Source organism: Psilocybe cubensis, chromosome 10 (genome assembly GCF_017499595.1).
Source record: "Psilocybe cubensis strain MGC-MH-2018 chromosome 10, whole genome shotgun sequence".
Taxonomy (NCBI): Eukaryota; Fungi; Basidiomycota; class Agaricomycetes; order Agaricales; family Agrocybaceae; genus Psilocybe; species Psilocybe cubensis.
Window position 1 is genome coordinate 1,043,050 of NC_063008.1, and position 19,281 is coordinate 1,062,330.

A 19,281-nucleotide genomic window follows, 5' to 3' on the forward strand; every position below is an offset into this window, starting at 1 on the left:
CCTATGTATCACCAGCGCCATGGCATTTACGTTGTCAGGTATCTAGATATATTACACCTATGATGAAGTGTATCTAACGGTATGGGACCTACAGTCTATTGGACATGTAGATACTGGACAAGTAAGCGGTTGATAGTTATGACGGCTTTACAATGCTAATGGAGTATGTTAGCACTGGAGCTGGACCTTAAGTATGTCAATTTTTGATCTGGAACAACATATTTGTACTCAATTTGCGAAGCTCTGTCGAGAGACTAATTGAGTAGTAAGCCTAGCTTATTCTCCTTGCTGAATATGATCAGAACTAACTAGGCCATAGTCTCGATGTCCCGCAGGAACCTCCAGCGATTATAGAAACAAAAAGGGCACCTGCATATTGGCCGTCGTACTCCAGCAACAATGACCTACTTGTTGTAGAGAACTTAGAAGTCAAATATGCACCAGAGCTTCCCTCTGTGATTAATGATGTATCCTTTTCGTTGAAAGCCGGTGAACGTATTGGCTTGCTTGGGAGAACCGGTACGTTTTCAACAATCTTGATGTATTCTGGTCTCACACTTGAATCAGGTAGTGGAAAGTCGACTTTGGCTACCAGCCTTATGAGATTTGTACGTTATGATGTACCTCCGGTCGTTCTTTGTTTGGTAATAACTCCTATACTATACGAAGGTTGAACCTACTAATGGCAGCATTACAATCGACGGAATTGACATTTCGACCATCGGTGTCTACGATCTACGTTCCAAAATTGTCAGTGTAAACGCACCTAGTCCTTTTGTCTAAACCTGACATGGTATACTAGACCTTCATCCCACAAGTAGAGAAATATACATTTTATTGATGGACAATATAATGACTGATGTATAGGACGCGACACTTTTCTCAGGGACCTTGAGAGAAAACCTTGATCCATTTGGTGCGTTGTGTGTGAGATCATTATGTCCTGACGCTCATATCTACTGCTAGGTGACCATAGCGACGGGGAATGTACAGAGGCACTGCGTCGTGTGCGCATGTTTGCGGACGACACACCTCAAACTCAAAGTATCAGACCGTCTCGTACCCCCTCCAGGGCGTCTTCAATGCACAGTGAACACTTCTCCACCGCGACTACTAACATCGACAGCAAACCGAACATCTCTCTCGACGCTCAGGTGTCGGCGGGAGGAACTAATTTCTCTCAGGGTCAAAGACAGCTAATTGCAATGGCCCGGGCACTTATTCGTCGAAGCCCAATCATCATCTTCGATGAGGCAACGAGCAGTATAGATTTTGAGACAGATTCAATCATACAAGCTACGATCAGAGAAGAGTTTTCGGGATCCCTTCTTCTCACAGGTATGGGCACCTTCATACTCAGAGCAATGCGTCTAAGAGAACATTTGCTTTTCAGTTGCTCATCGCCTTCGGACAATCATCGATTACGACAGACTCATCATATTAGATAAGGGAAAGGTAGAGAAGCATGTAGCTTTCTAATCTTAATTGGACTGATGTCATGCTACCTTTCAGATCGTCGAATTCGACACTCCTTGGAATTTGATACAAAAGGAAGATGGCGTATTCAGAAGCATGTGCATGAAAACTGGTACTTTCTCTGAGCTAGAAGATGCTGCCAAGGCTGCCTCGCTAACTTAATCACTCCAAACTTGATTGTAACGTTTCGCGAATGTTCGAGGAAAATAGATGTTCTATACAGGTAACTTTATAGTACTTCGAGTACAGCTACAGATATAAAGTGTGTGTGTATGAGGTGTAGCTTCGTCAAATGGTCAATCAATGTTGCTCAGACATTGACGGTATACTTCGATCTAGCCCGAAGTCTGCCACCGTACTTGTAGAAGATGAATAATCCGGGAATTAATGCAATTGAAAGTCCAGCTAACAGAGAGCACCCGCCACCAATAGTGAGCTTGCGGTAAAGAGCGGTCCCAAAGAGCCTGAGATATCGGATTAGTCAGGTTCAGGCAAGTAAACAAATGACACAAACTGGAAACAACCAGCTACTGTGGATCGAAAGAGACTATTTCCAGCGAGTATAGATGCTGCGTAGATTGGGTATGACGAAGGCAGGTAGACGAGAACGCTCTGGAATAGCAGGAACAAGCTATTCAACAACTAAGGTTAGATCATTGGGTTGACTAATTGGAAAAGAGGCCTACCCTGGAATATACAAAGCTGCTCCTATGGTTGGGACAATCCAGTGCACATCCGGCCGGGAAGACCATCCTATTTGAAAAAGGTAAGTCTGGGACTGGTGTGGGATAAGATAAGATCAACTTTCCAAATATAAGGAGAGACGCTGGAACAAATCCAGAGGCAACAAGAGCCACTGCAAGGCGTGACTCTGGGACAATATATCCGGTTTTCCTGAATGTGGGCTCAACATGGTAGTAGTTCCAGCACACATAGACGGAACTGGCAAGGATACAGGTAACCAACAAACCCGTAAACGGGAGACCGGAGAGGCCGAGATTGAAGTGATAGATGTCGCCGTAGACCAGTGGGAAGGCTTCAAACCACACTATAAAAAGAGTGTGTCATTAAGCAGCACATATAACTTGATGGGAGTCATACTTACAGTAGAAGATAGCGTAGGTTAATCCGAGGTAAACATTGGTGTAAAGGACAGCGGGCTCGATCATGAGCTGGAACGGGCGTAAGAGCGATTCGAACAACACTTCAGAAGGCTTTAGTTTCGATTGCTTGATCTCGCTCTTGCTGAACAGGTTGGGGTTTCCGGTCAGTTTTCGTAGGCGTTGGGCGCGCTTTAAGAGGATGGTCTCGGCGTTGGTCTCAGGCAACCAGAATAGGAGGACAATGAAAGCAAACACGCCAATATAGAATAGCTCCCAGAGCGGCCATGTCCAGTTTCTGTTCTGTGCTGCAAATCCGCCGATTATAGGGCCGAGAATAGCTGAAGTGGAATGAACAATGCGATACCAGAAAATTAAAAGAGGAAGATTCCTTACGTCCACATGAAGCAGTAACACTCCAAACGATGAGTGCGTAAGGTAATTTGATAATTGGGAACCTAAAAAGACAGAGTAAAGTAAATTCCTCGATTTTATTAACAATTCCCTGACGAAACGTACATGTCCTGAATGGAAGCCCCGCCAGTTGCAAGGGCCGGTGAACCAAAGAATCCGGTGAAGAACCGCATTGCGAGTAGAGTTTGGATGTTTGGGGCATATATTATGGGAAGCTGCAGGAGTACAAAGATCAAGAGAGTTGCCATATACACGGGAGTCCTTCCAATTGAAGGAATTTCCGACAATGGACTGAATATTAGAGGACCAACACCATATCCAATAATATATAGCGATAGACCAAGTGTTGCGATCGTTTTTGACACGTTGAACTTTTCTATGATCCCGGGTATTGAGGGTGTACTAAGATTGACTCAGAAAAACCATACCCTCAAGCAACTAATTACTCACTAGATTGCAGAACCTATATAAACTCCGAATGTAAGAAGAGATACCAGCCCAAGGACGAATATGCGTTTTCCCAAGCTCCAATTTCTAAAACAAAGTCTATGAGCCTGGTCCTGGTCGAGATGAGGGTAGACGTACTGTGGATTTTCTTGATCATGTTCGTCATACCAATTTACAATCGTCTCTGACACTGTCTCATGAACGGGTTTCATGTTGAGGTCGACCTGTGCCTTTTCAATGGATGACAACGACTTGCGGTATGAGTTAATTGACGAATGAAATGCATTCGCAGACGTGCGATTGGATATCGTCTCTTCCAAATCATTTCTTGCCAACGTAGGCTGGAAGGATACCGATTCACTGGTTTCGTGTACTTTGGAATCGGGGGGTGAAGAAGCTGCCCTTGCGAGCTGAAGATTAGCAGGTAATTGCCATCCAAGCCGTTGTTCAGGGAAAGGAAGGAATCGACCATCCGAAATTGTGTTGATAAAAAGTCCAACGATTGAGTTTCTCAAGGTGTCTGTCATCGCTTATTAAGAAGAAAGGGTGGGGAATTCTGTGTTTTCCAATGCCCAGCTTCAGGTGCAATCGTCTTTTATACCTCTGTCATGTACCTTGCTCTCGTTCAGAATGGCTTATAAATTCTCAGAGATAAACTAATTGACTAGTGGGGTGGATGAGGTAAATCTGAGGAGTATCCAACGCTGTCTACAACGCAGGCGCTTGCACATGCCACCCAAATTCTCACATCGTGCCCTGATTTGGAAGGGATTCCCAAAGCCAGGCTGTAGCAAAAATAGACTCATCCAGTTATACGGAAGCATAACCGATCCCTGTCACTGGAGCTCGTCCGTCATTGTAAATTAAAATGAAAGAAATATATTTTCTTCTTTGTGATTCAATTTTTTGTTAATGCCGCTCAGATGAGCATGGTCTACAAAGAACTCCAGGATAATTTTTCGTCTGAAAAAAAAATCAACAAAACTCCCTAGAATAATACACACACAACGAATTCCCAATCCACTTCATGGGCGCTAGCAGTGGTATCGTTCAAGGGTGTGCTAAAAATGGATTTCTGTTATCCGACGGATACTCAGCCGGTGCGCTATTAATAGATTCCCCAGAATGCTGCCGAACAGTTGACGCGTTCCACGGCCAGAATTTTTGAAAGGGAGAGAAAAAGAACAAAGCTTCTTTTACTGTCAGCCTAGGACACTAACTATTACTAGTATTGCAGAACTCATAATTTCTGCTTGACCTGCCGGACATTAACCGATATTTGAACAGCGAGGCCTATCACCGCCGTTGAACAACTAATAGGTCACAGCATGATGTCCTACAGTTTCTGAGTGATTGATTTTCAACTCCAGCATCACAAGCCTAATGGCTGTTCAGAACTTTAGAAGTTGGATAAACATCCTAGGTTCAGTGAAGACTTCCTTTATGGATTTCGAGTTTGTGTGGTGAAAGAAATATACGTGTTCATTTGATTTGTTTGATCTGCTTGACCTTCAGGCTGAATATTATAGTGTGTCCGCCACAAATATTATTATAAGATATTTGACATCTGTTCTACATATAAAATACTACCGCTACAGTATTGATTATCATGAATATGCAAGGCGTGAGGTATAGCTTCATAATGTCATAAATTACCAGTTATCTATGATGGATTCTATGTTGCTTAGAGATCAGAGGTGTACTTCGATCTAGCCCGAAGTTTACCACCGTATTTGTAGAGAATAAAAAGTCCGGGAATCAATGCAATGGAAAGACCGGCCAGTAGGGAGCACCCGCCGCCAATGGTGAGCCTGTGATAGAGAGGCGTACCGAAGAGACTGTGATGGTGGTTGTGTCAGATTCAAAAAACATGGGTTATCGGAGAACGGATACGTACGGGAAGCAGCCAGCTACTGTCGACCGGAAGAGATCATTTCCCGCGAGAATTGAAGCAGCGTATTTTGGGTATGATGAAGGAAGATAGACAAGAATGCTCTGGAAGAGGAGAAATAGTCTGTTTGACGAGCAGTTTAGATCGCATGTGCGATGTGTAAAAACTGTAAAACATACCCTGGGAGGTACAGAGCCGCACCGATGGTAGGGACAATCCAGTGAACATCTGCACGAGAAGACCATCCTATTCAATGGTGAGTAAGTCCAGCAATGTAGTTGATGCACTCAAATCAACTTACCAAAGATAAGGAGAGAAGCTGGGATGAATCCAGAGGCAACAAGAGCCACAGCAAGGCGTGACTCGGGGACGATGTACCCGGTTCGTTTGAATTCGGGTTCGACGCGATAATAGTTCCAGCACACATAAGCAAAGCTCGTGAAGAAACACGTAACCAAGAGACCCATGAACGGAAGACCGGAGAGGCCGAGGTTGAAGTGATAGATGTCGTTGTACACAAGCGGGAACGCTTCGAACCACACTGTAGGAGACAGAATTAGCCAGCATTCATAAGAAAAGGAGAGCCTTACGTACGATAGAAGATGGCGTAGGCCAATCCGAGGTAAACATTGGCGTACAGGACCGCGGGCTCAATCATGAGCTGGAAAGGACGTAAGAGTGCCTCAAACAATACATCGGAAGGCTTCATTTGCGACTGCTTAATTTCGCTTTCACTGAACAGGTTGGGGTTACCAGTCAACTTTCGTAGGCGGCGGGCGCGCTTTAAGAGAATGGTCTCGGCATTGGTCTCGGGGAGCCAGAGCATGAGGACAATGAAAGCAAACACGCCAATATAAAATAGCTCCCAAAGTGGCCATGTCCAGTTTCTGTTCTGCGCTGCGAATCCACCGATTGTGGGTCCGAGAACGGCTAAGGGAAATGAAATAAGATTCTAGCCAAGGACCACAAGGAAAGAATGCACGTACGTCCACACAAAGCGCCAACACTCCAAGCGATGAGAGCGTAAGGTAACTTGACAATCGGGAACCTAGAAAGAAATAATAAGTTCCTTGAATTATGTCCAACTGTCAGAGGAAGCGTACATGTCTTGGATAGAAGCTCCTCCTGTCGCAAGAGCTGGTGAGCCAAAGAATCCAGCAAAAAATCTCATCGCGAGCAGAGTCTGGATATTAGGGGCGTAGATCGTTGGAAGCTGAAGGACCACGAATATCAAGAGCGTCGCCATATACACAGGTGTCCTGCCAATAGAGGGAACTTCCGACAGTGGACTGAATATCAGAGGGCCGACACCGTATCCAATCACATATAACGATAGACCAAGTGTGGCTGTCGTTTTTGACACATTGAACTTTTCAATCACCCCTGGTATTGAGGGTGTGCTACAGAAGATATCAAAAAAAAAGTCATTTCTCCAGAGCGCAGCCACTTACTAGATAGCAGAACCTATGTATACACTAAATGTAAGGAGAGACACCAGCCCAAGGACAAATATCCGTTTCCTCAGACTCCAGTTCCTAAAAATAAATCGATGAACCTGGTTCCAACATGAGTTGTCATAATCATGTTGACTTACTGTGGGTTCTCCTGGTCATGCTCATCATACCAGTCCACAATCGTCCCCGATACAGGTTCTTGAATGGTGTCTTCTCTAAGCATGTCGACTCTCACATCAACCTGGCCCTTCTCAACGAACGACAACGACTTTTGCTCTGACTCGGATGACTGGAATGCATTGGTGGACGTGCGAGTAGAGTCCGTCACATCATTCAAATGATCCTTTGACGGTGAAGCTATGGAATCCCGCTTCTCAGAGACGATGGTATCGGACGACGAAGAAATCGCTTTCGAGAGCTGGAGGTTTGCTGGTAGTTGCCATCCCGGCCGTTGTTCTGGGAAAGGGAGGAATCGACCACCGGAAGCAGCGTTGATAAAAAGCCCTACAGTCGAATCTCGGAAGGTGTCAATCATCGCGTTTCGAATGGAGAGGTGGGGGAACTGGAGTGGAGGGGGGGATTTTTGAAATTTTGCAATGTGCACCCTCCAGGTGCACTGGACTTATATACCATGCTCATTAACCTCGTCCTCCTTGAAGATTGCTTATAAACATAGATACGAAACGATAGCCTCCAGTTGTGAGTCAGGTTAAGCTGAGAATTGCCCAATGCTGCCCCATCGCAGGCGCTTGCAAATCACTGGATCGGTCATACCACGATTTCTAAGCATCGAGGCTTGGCTTTGAAGGTTTGAAGCTTGGCTTGGTAAGGATTTCAAAACCCACGGTGTGCTAAAAATGGAATCAGGAGCTGCACCTGCGCACCTACCGGATCGATATATTCGATACGTGAATAGAGCCAAAGTAGAGCTGTGAGTATGAGGGTAGAAAGGCTAACTGAGTACGAGGGTTGAAGCTGAGTGTGAGGGTAGAAAGGCTAACTTTCGACTCACTTAGTGAGGGCTGGCATGCGAGGGTTCGTTAGCATAAAGTTTAAGTTATAACGTTGAACGTTGAGTATTCGCAGAGCCGTTGACACGAGTATAGTATCACAGTTTCAAGTTGCAACGCTTTGTTTCAACCCTTGTTGAAATGGAAAAGAAAAGGAGAGAGGGTTCAGGCAGTGGGTGCCTGACGAGATTAATTGCGGACCCGATCGTTCAGATCACACATAGCGCATTACGTCAAGCTAGGCGCCTGTGCGTCGTCCTTTTTTGAGAAGCGTTGGGTTAACGTAGACAACTGCTGGGTGACGACAATCGATATATTTATGCCCTTATAATCAATAGAACAACGACAATGGTGAATATGATTTGAACCAATGTAACTACAGAGTTGGTGAAAGATTGGTACACAAACAACTGCAGTATGAAGAGTGGAAAGTCAGAGTTACGGTTCCTTCCCATCCTTCGCAACAAATTTGGGTTATGTATGAAAAAAATCAAAGGTTGAGATTGATCGGGGTGCAGCCAAGGGCAACAACGCCATCTACGAATTGGCTAAGTATTCGTCGCAAAACAAATAGTGAGGCAACTTACTGAACGAGTTGTTGGTGCAGCAAACGGGTTGAGCAGTGCTATTTAAGAGCAAATAAGCATATACTGAAAAACCCGGAGCAAACTTTGTGCTTACCAGGAGTCACCTCCAGCGCCGATGACGGTGATGGGGGTGCAGTTGACGCCGACGAGGGCGGTGACGTCTTGAACGACGATGCCCAAAAGGCCGAGGAGCTTGGAGATCGCTCCGTCGCTTGCGGTTCCGGTGCTGTTGCAACACTGAAGGCTACCAGTGTCGCACTGGTTGGAGGGGGAACCTGTGGCAGCAGCAAGGGTAGCACCAAGTGCGAGGGTGGCGAGAACTTTGAATTGCATGTTTAAAGAGCTGGTTTACTGAACTGTTTGAGCCTGTTCGAGTGAAGAACATGAGATGAACATACCTAGCTTTTATACGCGTTCACGAATCTTTACGCGTTGTGGTTGAATTTCTTGTTTTGTCAGAAGCTATGTTTTCGCAGCAGAAAGAACAAAAACTAGACAATACTTCCCATGTCAAGGTGGAGTTTTATGATTCTTGGTGGAGCATCAGTTTATCACTCCATACACAGTAGCGATTGAACTTGGGAGTGCTCATGCGCTGAAATGACAGGTCTGAGAAAACGTGGTCAACAATCAATACATGCATCGTCATAGGTTATCCAGAATAAGTTCGGAAGAATTACACTCGGACAGCCTGTCCACACATCAAAGTTTTTGACGTCGATTAGAGGTGTCCCGAGGCAGTTAAATGAACAACAACAGTGACGTGTTCTGATTATGAATTGATTCAATAAACGCCAATATAATGCCCGTTGGAGCGCCTAAATGTATGAGCAGGACGTGGAAGTCACATCTAAGGATATTCAACTTGCTCAAGAGCGCTTGAGAGGCCAAGCGGGAGACGGGCAGTCTCACAGAGCAAGACACAAAGCTATAGTACAGGACAGGTCCAGGAGTATCATTATGGGCAAGAACAGGGAAGGGCCGCAGCATTGACAAAAATACCCTAAATCCAATGCATGACGATGACGCAGATTGTTTTGAGAAACGTCTAACATATGTCAAAAGCCATGCAGACATCACCAAAATATGCCGTCCTCATTGCATTTCGGAGGAAGTAAACATCAATGAGTTATAGTTAGGCCAGCCTGGAGTCCTTTCACACAGGACTGCCAATTGAAATGAACAAGAAAGGATAAATTATACAGATTCTCACCCAGTGACAGTTCAACCGCACTGAATCAGTGCAGTGCAGCCAAGATGTGGTTGACACAAGAATACAGGGCCAGACGGTAGGCAAAGTCGTGACGCAGTACCGACTCGGAGACTTTGGTCTATTTCTTAAAAGTCCGCCTAGGAAAAGTTAATAGGCCGACATGGCTCAGACAGATTCCAGCGAGATAAAGGGGAACTAATGACGAAATGCAATAAGTTCAGAAGACAATGAAGGAAAGATGTTAGAATATATGTGGTGACACGACTCTTTGAATTTGATTTTTGTTGGAACGTTATCAGCTGGTTGGCAAAGATATAGTCATCTGCCCGCTACCCATTTGGTTTTCCGGGGATTTGCGACACCGATTTTTGTCGGTTGAATAGTGAGGGGAAGGAGTCGAAGACGGTGAGGAACGAGAAACGAGAAACGGGGTTCATGCAACGCGGAAATAGAATGTATGTACGTGTACACAAAAGAGTATACTAGAGAAATAAGAGAAGGTAATCTGAAGTGAGGCCTGAAAAAAGGCAGGCACTTCAGTAGACATTGAACATCATGAGCTGTGAGAAGATTGATGAAGCACTCAACTAGGAAAATCAAGTGCGTACACTCATCGTGGATTTTTTTTTTGGTGGAGCCCGCCAGCTTACTGGTGGCTTAATGAGAGGAGGAGACTTTCACTCCATCCGGTCTGTCACCACGGGGTAAATGTCTTAGCACACCTATTTCTAGGTAGTGTGGACTACGGTGACACCAGTATCTGGATCAACCCACACCCACTAAAACCCGGGTTTGCCGGATCCAATCTTCCTGCAGCCCATTTCTGTCCGCAAGAATTTCCCACCAACCAGTTTTTTCTTGAGGCTTAAGCGCCCGTATCGGTGTAAGGAGGCGGGAGGCGCCTTGGAGGTGCCGCCCCTTGGTGTCCTTGACAGTCACCAGGTTTGCATCCAGGACCAACCCCAGGGTGGGTTGAGGCCAAGGCATGATTCTCAGCGCCCATAGCTCCGAAGGAATGTCCCAGGCGTGTTGTTGGGCCGACGCCTGACATTTGAAGAGTATGTGGGCCATGGTTTTAGGTATTTCACATTTGGCGCACAGTCCCCTTCCCCCCAACGTGGAAATTTGGTCCCAATACTGGCCAACCTTATACGCGTCGTGCATCGTCTTACACAGGAGCGCTCGGATGCGGTGCGGGAAGACCTTGTTCCTGATCAGGCTACGTCATATGGCCATCATCCTAGGCTCTTACCCAGCCGTTTCTGACTAATCACTTTTTCTAGAGACCACGTATTGACGGACCCGGCATGAGGCATTATAGATATGCCATCGTTCTCAATAACGAAGGAAGATCTGGCCTTGAGTACTTTGTCATGTGCGGCCATGTCAAGTTCGTGCAGGTTGATGAAAATTAAAATGGATGATTTCAAGTAGCATGATGAGGGGAACATCTGGAAATGCTTCAGGAAAAGATTCACTAGTAGAAGAACTCTCTGACGAGTTGTTAACAAAGTCAGGAATCTGGGAAAATGGACGAGACTCTGGTGTGGCAGTAGCGGCTTCTGTCTTGGGTGCACTCTACTGAGCATGATCTTGAATTGCTTGTTGGTTAGGTTAATACCAAACCCGGCAGATGATCGAGGTGGTGTGTCGCCCGACGATGATAACATGCTTAGTGATGAAAGGGAAGGCGATGGTGATGGTGGTAGAGAAGAGGTGGGAGAAAGAGATAAACTTCCTAGGCCGGAAACTAGCTGGTCTGCGACTACGAAAGAATCTGAAAGCTCAGAATCAGATAGCGAGGAGTCGTCGTTACTCACGCTTTCAAGAGGTAGGGGATGAATCGATGAGGTTTGTATGAGGTGTGGAAATGAATCGGCCGCAATCGTCTCTCAATCCGGTCGCGCGACACACCGACACGACCATCTAATCTAATCAACGCATGCCCCGATCAATGTTGGTTGATCCGAGATCGCCTCATGACAAACAAATACAACCACAACAATCACCATCCTTGCATCCTTGATCATGTTCCGGCCAAACTTTTCGGGCGCGCAATGTCGTATCTATGAAGGCTCACCAAATTCAAAATTTCATTGAACTTCAGTCCGTTCCTCAATAATCTCAAAGACAATGAACAAAAAGTTCATTCAAATATGCTATTGCTCTAAATTCATCCTCGATGTTCGGAATAATTCAACCATCCCAATAGGAATCAAATCGTGATCCACCACCTCCAGACCACCAAAACTATCAATGATGGCGCCTCCATACACGCTGAGAATCCATTTCTCGTACCAATCCATCGAATCCCATTCCAAGTCCCTGGAGTTGTCCCGCATGGCCTCCCTGATCTTTGGCATAAGGGTTATGCGTCTTGGATTAGGAGAGCATAGCATCTCCCTGTATGTCTCACCCCATCTGGATAACCAAGATTCCCTCAAAGACATATACTCATCAAATGACATAAATGCGACTTTCGTAGGACCGACTCTTGAGTCCCGCCTTTCTTTGCTAGCCTCATACTCACTCCTATCACCGTCAGCTTGTTTTTTGAACAAATCCTCGGGTGACGCGTTGGTCTTTCCGTTTGATGCCAGAGGTCGCCCAAACTTCTCCAAACCTAGGACATCGAGTGCCACGTTACGCAGCCCCAGTCCACCTCTCGCAATGGGGAAATAAAAATACCCATCAGGCATGTCTTTAATGTCAAAGCGGTCTTCAATGGTTTTCTTCAGATATCCAACCGCTCCTCCATCGGTACCCTCGTATTTTGGAAATAGCTCCGTCTGAATACGACCCATGGTTTCGATCAAATCGTTGATGTGCGCATCGGTAAAACAATTTGCAGGAATACCTCCAAAATTTCTCAAGAATGAGGCGACATATTTGTTGTAGGCATTGATCCAACCGAATACGGATTTCGAACCCGCAAGCTGGCGTTTCGTCTCGGCGATATGACGGTTAACATCCTCCTGATCAATAACAAATCGACCAGTGTTTGGGTCAAATTTTAGGAAACCCCAGCGGACATCTCCTTCAGGCAGCCTAACGTGGTCATCCGTCAGTGTCCCCACGAAGGTGGAACCAGTTTTCTTCTTGTTGAATTTGAGCCCAGCAAGATCGGCATACGTGTTCATCTCTGCCCACCCGTCAGCCACCTTCTTCGCATCCGAATCCCATATCCAGAGGTCGTCGTGCATTCTGTACAGGTGCAGGCCTCCAGCCCTCTGATTGACCGCCAAATCCATGACAAAAAGGACTGCCTCTCCAAAAACAACGCTCATGGCATACGCAATTGGCGTACCGCGTTTGCGGATGCGAGACTGGGTATCTTCTGGAAAACGCAGCGGCGTGGCTAGGAAAGCACGGAAGAAATTGAGCCAGGGTGTAGGGAAGCCTAAGAACTCGAGCACGGTGAAGATTGTGTCGTGCGGCAGAGAAGGCCCGAACCACTCCAAATCTGAACGGACAATACAGTGACTACCGTGCAGAGTTTTGTTCAAGTAGCAATCTGTGGTCATGACATGTAGTAGCTTGCGCTTGACTGTTGCAGGTGAGGCCATGTTTTCGTCTTCGTCATCACCTTCTGGAGCATCCACCAAGTCATCGTAGCTCGATGGGATGCTGACTTCGTCCTGCAACCGATTGAGGAAGAAGTATTGTCTCCGATTATCATCCCTTGCGCTATTGACGGAAAAGGATCCGTCCCCGTCCTGTAGTTGCATAGACCAACGTTTTGAATTCGCAGGCGTTGGTTGACCAGGACGCGCCCAAGCTTTACTGTCAAAGACATCGAATAATCGTATCTTCATCTCGACTTGCCATGCCACTGCTATATGCTGAAGGAACAGTGCGTCGATAATCTCTGGGTCGGTGAAGCCCCTGACAAGATTGGTAAATATCAGATTTATGCATTTGCCTTTGGGAGTTACGCTTACCGATATTTTCCATGAAGGTGACGGCGAAACTCGACAACCATCGGCTCCTTTGGCCAGCACCAGGAGCCTAGGTTGCTCAGCCGCATGTTGAGGACGCTGGCCAACTCCTTCATCACTGTACCATTCCCCTTGAACGCCTTTAGCACGTCTCTGTTTTCCTCGTCCATCAATCCAGATGACAACAAGCCTTGGATAGCATAGCCCACATCCGCGGTTGTGATGGGCTTTCTTTGCAGAGCATATCCAAAATTGGCAAAATTGTTCCTCAACCTTTCCAATGCGGCTGCTCCCTCCGCCGAATCAAATAGCCCTTCCAAGTAATCATGCAATTTGTCGGTGTCGATGGGATAGTCTTCGAAAATGACAGACTCAAGTTTCTCCTTCTCCGCACGCAGATCCGTCCGCCCAACATCCACAAAGCTCATCGCATCCGAGTCAAAGGTCTCCTCTTCCACTCCGGATTGATAGGTCAAAGCCGCAGAGTCTCCGCTAGATATCCACTCATTAAACAGGTTCCCAAACAGCTTTGCAGCGTTGAAACGTAGGGTATTGTGGTGCATGTGGTCCTCAAGCGTTTGTGCCCATCCTCGTGCAACGTCGATATTGAAGCTAGGATCCCTTTCTGCCTGGTGGATCCAAAAATCAAGGTCTGAGAGCTGAAGCTTGCCGCCAATACTGTCAAGCCTGCTAACTGCACCGGACCCTGTCCAAGATTCAACGGCTTTGGCAAGAACCTTAACTTGACCAAGAATGTCCCCCTTTTCCGCCAACGCTTTTGAGTCGTCTATGACCTTGATATGCGCCTGGTATGCGAGACGTTGTTTCTCAAGCTCGGCGAGTTTGATGTCCGTTATGAAGCTTATTGTCCTTCCGAAGGATGATTTCCCGATGTTGGATGGTTTGGACATGTTGCGGCTACTGAGTTATTGGTAAGTCTTTCCGAAGGGTCTGAGCTGAGGGCGAAACTGAGGGCTTGTTTTTTCATTTTGTTATTGTAGGCTGGTCTATTTATCTGAGGTTGCTTTGAAATTCTATGTCCTTCTATGGGATACGAGAACCTCCTTGTCGATGTTTTGAGCGCTCATTTTGTTGTCGAAATGACTCGTTTACTTCGGGCTTCTTGGCCGAACCGTTTTTGCTACGTGGAAGTACCGCATTTGTTACATTTGTGCAGAACATGTGCATCTTTTCCTGACGCACCAACACTAGATTGAGAAAAATGCAGTGCAGAACTGTGCAGAAGGTAAAAGAACAATTTCGTGTCTTCTACTTAAGTAGCAGTATAGTACTCGCGTACCGCGTTCTGAAGTTTCGAGTACGAATGCTGTCAGTAATTGACTCCGGGTGCACTGGCCACCAACCGACTTGGTTTATGTTCTTACATGTGGGCCTCAAAATATGTATGCAAACATTCTGTTACCTTTCCGTATTGAAAGACAGTCAAGACTGGACAAGGATCTACGAGACTACTACTGGCTGTCGGGAATGGTGGGAATTTGTACACTCGTGTCAAATTTTTACCCGATTGAGGAGGACAACAGGGGTTTTACGGGTTCGCAGCTAACGATCATCATCAGTTGCTTGTCACATCCGTCATGGTGTTCGGGACTCTCGACAGTTAAAACCTTAACGGTGGTCTAGTTCTTGATCGCTGTAGCCTTACCAGCTCGACATGATCTTGATTGATATATTCAAAAATCAATTCACAATGGTAGGCTACACCGTCTGCTTCTCTTCACTGACTAGTCTGAAATCTTGTACTAGGTTGAATGACGACAGTGAACAATATGATTATTGACCTACACAAACATCAAGGCTCCTATCGGCGGAAAACGAGAACGAGAACTAAATGAAATTTATTCACGGATTGATGTATGATCCCCGCGTTCTCTGTCAGAAATCCTAAACTTGGCCACCGATGGTATACAAAAGGGGGCATCGTTAGAATGATGGTAGTCTCCCTATCCCTTCTCATGCCATCTCGGACTCAGCCTCTTTATGCTTTCAATCTTCCGTTTGAAGTATGGCAGCACATCTCGTCGTTTCTTTCTGTGGATGAAGTATGGGTGCTACAAGGTTTGAACCGTATGTTGCGGGGTATTGCTCTGGATACGCGATTTCGATGCATCAAAGTGAATCTTTCGCCGCAGCACCCTGCGAGCTACGCGAGGCGCTTTCGATTTTTAGGGTAAGTCTGAATACTGATTGGGATGCCACTATTTATCAATGCTCTTCAGGGAAGATCACATAGCAAAGCGTGTCAAAGAGATCCATTTTCTGCCCCATGTTCCTCAGGATCCCTTTGACGTGAAGGGACCTCGCCATAAAAGTGAGATGAGGACAAGTAGGTCTCAATTCAAGGGAATCTTCGAGGATGTCGTTTCGCCCGAGTCGAATTTCATTGTCACTACCATCGCACGTTTTAAGAAAGCGTCACTTTTGCGCATCGAAGCCAGCTACGACACACGCTTGCGTCCCCCGGTTCTCCAGCTTATACACGGAAGTCTTCGAATTTTGGCCAATACCATTCGTAGTCTGACCCTCATGGTTTCTTTCGACATGATGTCTACCATCATTTTGCCAGACCTTGTTCTGACTCGACTGGAAGCTCTTGAAATCGTACCTTTGATACTGGAACGGCCCAATAATCAGAGCGAAATTTTGACCCTTTACTCCAACACATTGAAGGCGACACTATTACCCTTTGTCAATCGCCACCGTCTTACATTGAAATCTTTCAATTTTGTTCCTCAGAAAACCCAAATGCTCTGGATCTCCTCAAAGTCCAAATGCATGGCACATTTTAATATGTCTCTGCTATTCGAGGGCATAAACCATATTCCACACTTGGTATATTTATCTGTCAGTGTCCCCGCTACCACGTCTACCAACGATGCCACCCAGCGATTCTTTTCTCTGCACTCTCAATCCCTCCGCCATCTACAGATTTCCATGGCTCACATGTCTGTTCTCAACTACTTAACCTTCCTGGAACGATTCGAAGTCCCCTTACCCCAACTCGAAGTTCTCACCCTTGATTGCGGCTTTCGGTCACGGAGTCTCATTGCTGATCCAGCTCTCCCCAAATTCCTCGGCCAATATGCTTCAAACTTAATCAGCCTCAAACTTTTAAAAAAACAACTGGGGAAGTGCGAGATTTTTTCCCTATTTGAAATACCGCATGGGTCGCCTGTGGTTTACAACAAGCTCCGACGGCTCGAAGTCTGCCTGTACTGCTTGACACCAGAAATCATAGACATGCTGGCGTGCTCATTGCCTGCGCTCGAAGAACTCGATATCGCCGTTCGCATTTTCAAAGGAGAAACCGCATCAAACAATGGAAGGAATCAGGTACGGTTTGTTTATGATGCCACTCTACAAGCATTCATATCTTTTCATTATTATCTAGTTTTGCGTGGAAATGTGTGCTCGTAATTACAGTGGGTGGACGCTTCAACGACTGTCAGTAAAAAGCGTTGATTCGAAGCCGATATCACTCGCGAATGTTCATTGCATCTTTGCAATGATCGAAGCACTGCCTCACTTAGTATTTATCAACGAGGTCAGCCGAATTTCTTACTACGTGTCGTAGCCTTCCTGTTGCCTCCGCGTGTATATACTTGACACCAAGCATTGTTGTTGTTGATTTTGGTGGAAACTTCGGGATGTGACTGCCGCCCTGCGGCTCGTCACCCAGTTTCTAGAGTCTCTGCTCTGAGTCTCGCGTCTTCAGTGTTAATTCAGACATCTGATCCGTACCTCATAAAAGGGGATAATTTCAATTTGATTTCTTGTGAGGTGTGGGGAATTTTAGGGGTACCGCGTACCGGACAGTGCTGAACACGTGCCGCCTGCGCCGATGATGCATGCCCTCCATCCAGAAGCCCTTGAACCTTGAATATTGAATGCTTTGACAAACACCACGCCATCCTTCCAACCTCCGAACTTCAAGGTTAAGCCCAATGGCAACGTCTTCGTCCACGTCTATCTCAAAAGACACGCCCTTACGGAAGAGGATGCGTGTATTGGAACGGGCACAGTCGCTCACCAGCCTGAACAAGTTGGATGGCAAACCTTTGGACATAAATCTCAAGCACAACGATACTGCGGAAGATGTACCACACATATCCTACACTGATTATGAAACTATATCCAGCTCAAGCGATGACGAAGGCGGGGCTGAAAATCGAGAGGAAGCGTCAAATACAAGCAGAACGGAGCATGCTAAACCCCAGAGGCCCACATTGGACACCAAGGGCGCATACCACTATTCTCGCAATAGGTCAGAGAGATCAGAGAGTAGCCCAATGTCACCGAAATCACGGGCATGGTACGAGTTCGACCTAGCAGTGGTCGTTGCTTTAGTCTCGCCAATTGGGAACTGGCTTACTGGCGGGGACCATGTCAAGAATCTTCTCCTTATAGTTTTACTCATTTTCTATCTGCACCAAGTAATCGAAGGTCCGTTCATCCCTGCGTCAATTATCTCTAGCTAACGGACAGTTCAGTACCATGGAGATTGTACCACAAATGTCGGCCCCATAGACGAGCGGAGCACATCCCACCGTCAGGCGCGCTTGCAGATTCAACGTCGAAAGAGGCACAATACGCCCAACTCGCAGCCTCCGAGCTCCAGAAATTCGAATTTCTTTTCCTCTTCCTCACATTTCTCTCTCCGTTTCTTGGAGCCGCGCTTCTTCGCTATGCAACCGATGCTATACTGGGTCCAGACGCGGTCTCGTGGTTCAGCACCGGCTTATTCGTCCTCGCTACCGGCATGCGACCATGGATACATCTCGTCGAAAGGCTGAACGAACGCACCGATGAGCTGCATGATTTTGTCCATTATCCATCCCCTTCTCATTCTTCTTCTGAAGAACGACAAAAACTTCTCGAAGACCGCGTCGCCCAGTTAGAGAAATCGCTTCTTAAAATGAAGACCAAGGTTAACCATGCCACGGAAGATGTATACGACTACGTTGACGATGCCGTTGACGCTGTTGAGCATGCTATCCGGAAACAGGACCGACGATGGGATAAATTTGAAGGCAAGATTAAAGACGTTGAACGGGTCGTCGTTCAGTTATCTTCAAAAGCTTCGGCGCAGCCAAATCTCTTATCCAAAACGATTTCAATCGATCTGTGCAACATGAAAGCATATACTCGATATTTACTCGCGAAGCTGGTGCCCGACTGGATTATACATCCTCAAAAGATGATATATTCGTCTTACCCTGAGGATCCGACGGCCAACATTATGCTCACCAAGAAAGTGAAAAAGCGCTCAATATCTGGATCATCGTCTCCCTCCCCTTGCGTTACCCCTTTGGAGACCATTGTCGAGGAGAGCGCTGAATATGTCGAAGATCCCGTAGCTCGCAGCTCTCTCCTCGCCAGACCTTCCTATATCACATCGGCACTGATTTATCGCACCGGCTACATAATGACTGCGCCTCTACGCGCTGTTCTAAGGATGATCTTGAGAAAATATTGACCAACCGGGCCACCCCGCTACCTCTCATTGCTACACTGTTCTACCGTATTTATTCCCATCCACTGTACCGCAGCATCGCCATCTTTTTGTACTTGACTTTCCATCCAGTTGTATCATTACGTCTTCCACACTACGTCTTCCACCTAAATTGCCCTACAGACCTACAGCATTGCAAGTTCCTATCGCGCAACTTTCGACAAGTGATTCTTTCTATACTTAAAGATGCACTTTCAGGTCCTCTCAGTCACTACCTA

General features: G+C 46.4%; 8 protein-coding genes across 8 annotated transcripts; 3 read left to right on the plus strand and 5 right to left on the minus strand.

Moving 5' to 3' along the window:
• Positions 1-19: 19 nt before the first annotated feature.
• Positions 20-1,638, plus strand: JR316_0010620 (ATP-dependent bile acid permease; the record flags this gene model as incomplete). The annotated part of the gene is made up of 11 exons (XM_047896286.1): positions 20-38; positions 95-121; positions 173-191; positions 242-265; positions 320-519; positions 568-608; positions 670-750; positions 868-916; positions 967-1,338; positions 1,394-1,455; positions 1,513-1,638. The coding sequence occupies 11 exons, from the start codon at positions 20-22 to the stop codon at positions 1,636-1,638; spliced, it is 1,020 nt and encodes a 339-aa protein (XP_047744331.1).
• A 148-nt stretch (positions 1,639-1,786) lies between these two features.
• Positions 1,787-3,964, minus strand: JR316_0010621 (Caffeine resistance protein 5; the record flags this gene model as incomplete). The annotated part of the gene is made up of 9 exons (XM_047896287.1): positions 1,787-1,940; positions 1,991-2,107; positions 2,163-2,248; positions 2,310-2,524; positions 2,582-2,917; positions 2,973-3,034; positions 3,096-3,392; positions 3,441-3,524; positions 3,576-3,964. The coding sequence occupies 9 exons, from the start codon at positions 3,962-3,964 to the stop codon at positions 1,787-1,789; spliced, it is 1,740 nt and encodes a 579-aa protein (XP_047744332.1).
• A 1,157-nt stretch (positions 3,965-5,121) lies between these two features.
• JR316_0010622 (Caffeine resistance protein 5) lies at positions 5,122-7,317 on the minus strand (the record flags this gene model as incomplete). Its single annotated transcript, XM_047896288.1, has 9 exons — positions 5,122-5,275; positions 5,335-5,451; positions 5,508-5,574; positions 5,630-5,869; positions 5,923-6,258; positions 6,315-6,376; positions 6,432-6,728; positions 6,780-6,863; positions 6,923-7,317. 9 exons carry the CDS (start codon positions 7,315-7,317, stop codon positions 5,122-5,124), a joined length of 1,752 nt encoding a protein of 583 aa, XP_047744333.1.
• Positions 7,318-8,282: 965 nt separating this feature from the next.
• Positions 8,283-8,712, minus strand: JR316_0010623 (Fruiting body protein SC3; the record flags this gene model as incomplete). Its single annotated transcript, XM_047896289.1, has 3 exons — positions 8,283-8,329; positions 8,380-8,417; positions 8,474-8,712. The coding sequence occupies 3 exons, from the start codon at positions 8,710-8,712 to the stop codon at positions 8,283-8,285; spliced, it is 324 nt and encodes a 107-aa protein (XP_047744334.1).
• A 1,645-nt stretch (positions 8,713-10,357) lies between these two features.
• On the minus strand, positions 10,358-10,977 carry JR316_0010624 (uncharacterized protein; the record flags this gene model as incomplete). The annotated part of the gene is made up of 2 exons (XM_047896290.1): positions 10,358-10,811; positions 10,895-10,977. 2 exons carry the CDS (start codon positions 10,975-10,977, stop codon positions 10,358-10,360), a joined length of 537 nt encoding a protein of 178 aa, XP_047744335.1.
• Positions 10,978-11,751: 774 nt separating this feature from the next.
• On the minus strand, positions 11,752-14,441 carry JR316_0010625 (uncharacterized protein; the record flags this gene model as incomplete). The annotated part of the gene is made up of 2 exons (XM_047896291.1): positions 11,752-13,477; positions 13,534-14,441. 2 exons carry the CDS (start codon positions 14,439-14,441, stop codon positions 11,752-11,754), a joined length of 2,634 nt encoding a protein of 877 aa, XP_047744336.1.
• A 1,065-nt stretch (positions 14,442-15,506) lies between these two features.
• Positions 15,507-17,003, plus strand: JR316_0010626 (uncharacterized protein; the record flags this gene model as incomplete). Its single annotated transcript, XM_047896292.1, has 3 exons — positions 15,507-15,721; positions 15,771-16,889; positions 16,943-17,003. The coding sequence occupies 3 exons, from the start codon at positions 15,507-15,509 to the stop codon at positions 17,001-17,003; spliced, it is 1,395 nt and encodes a 464-aa protein (XP_047744337.1).
• Positions 17,004-17,495: 492 nt separating this feature from the next.
• JR316_0010627 (uncharacterized protein) lies at positions 17,496-19,027 on the plus strand (the record flags this gene model as incomplete). The annotated part of the gene is made up of 2 exons (XM_047896293.1): positions 17,496-17,994; positions 18,042-19,027. The coding sequence occupies 2 exons, from the start codon at positions 17,496-17,498 to the stop codon at positions 19,025-19,027; spliced, it is 1,485 nt and encodes a 494-aa protein (XP_047744338.1).
• Positions 19,028-19,281: the final 254 nt, after the last annotated feature.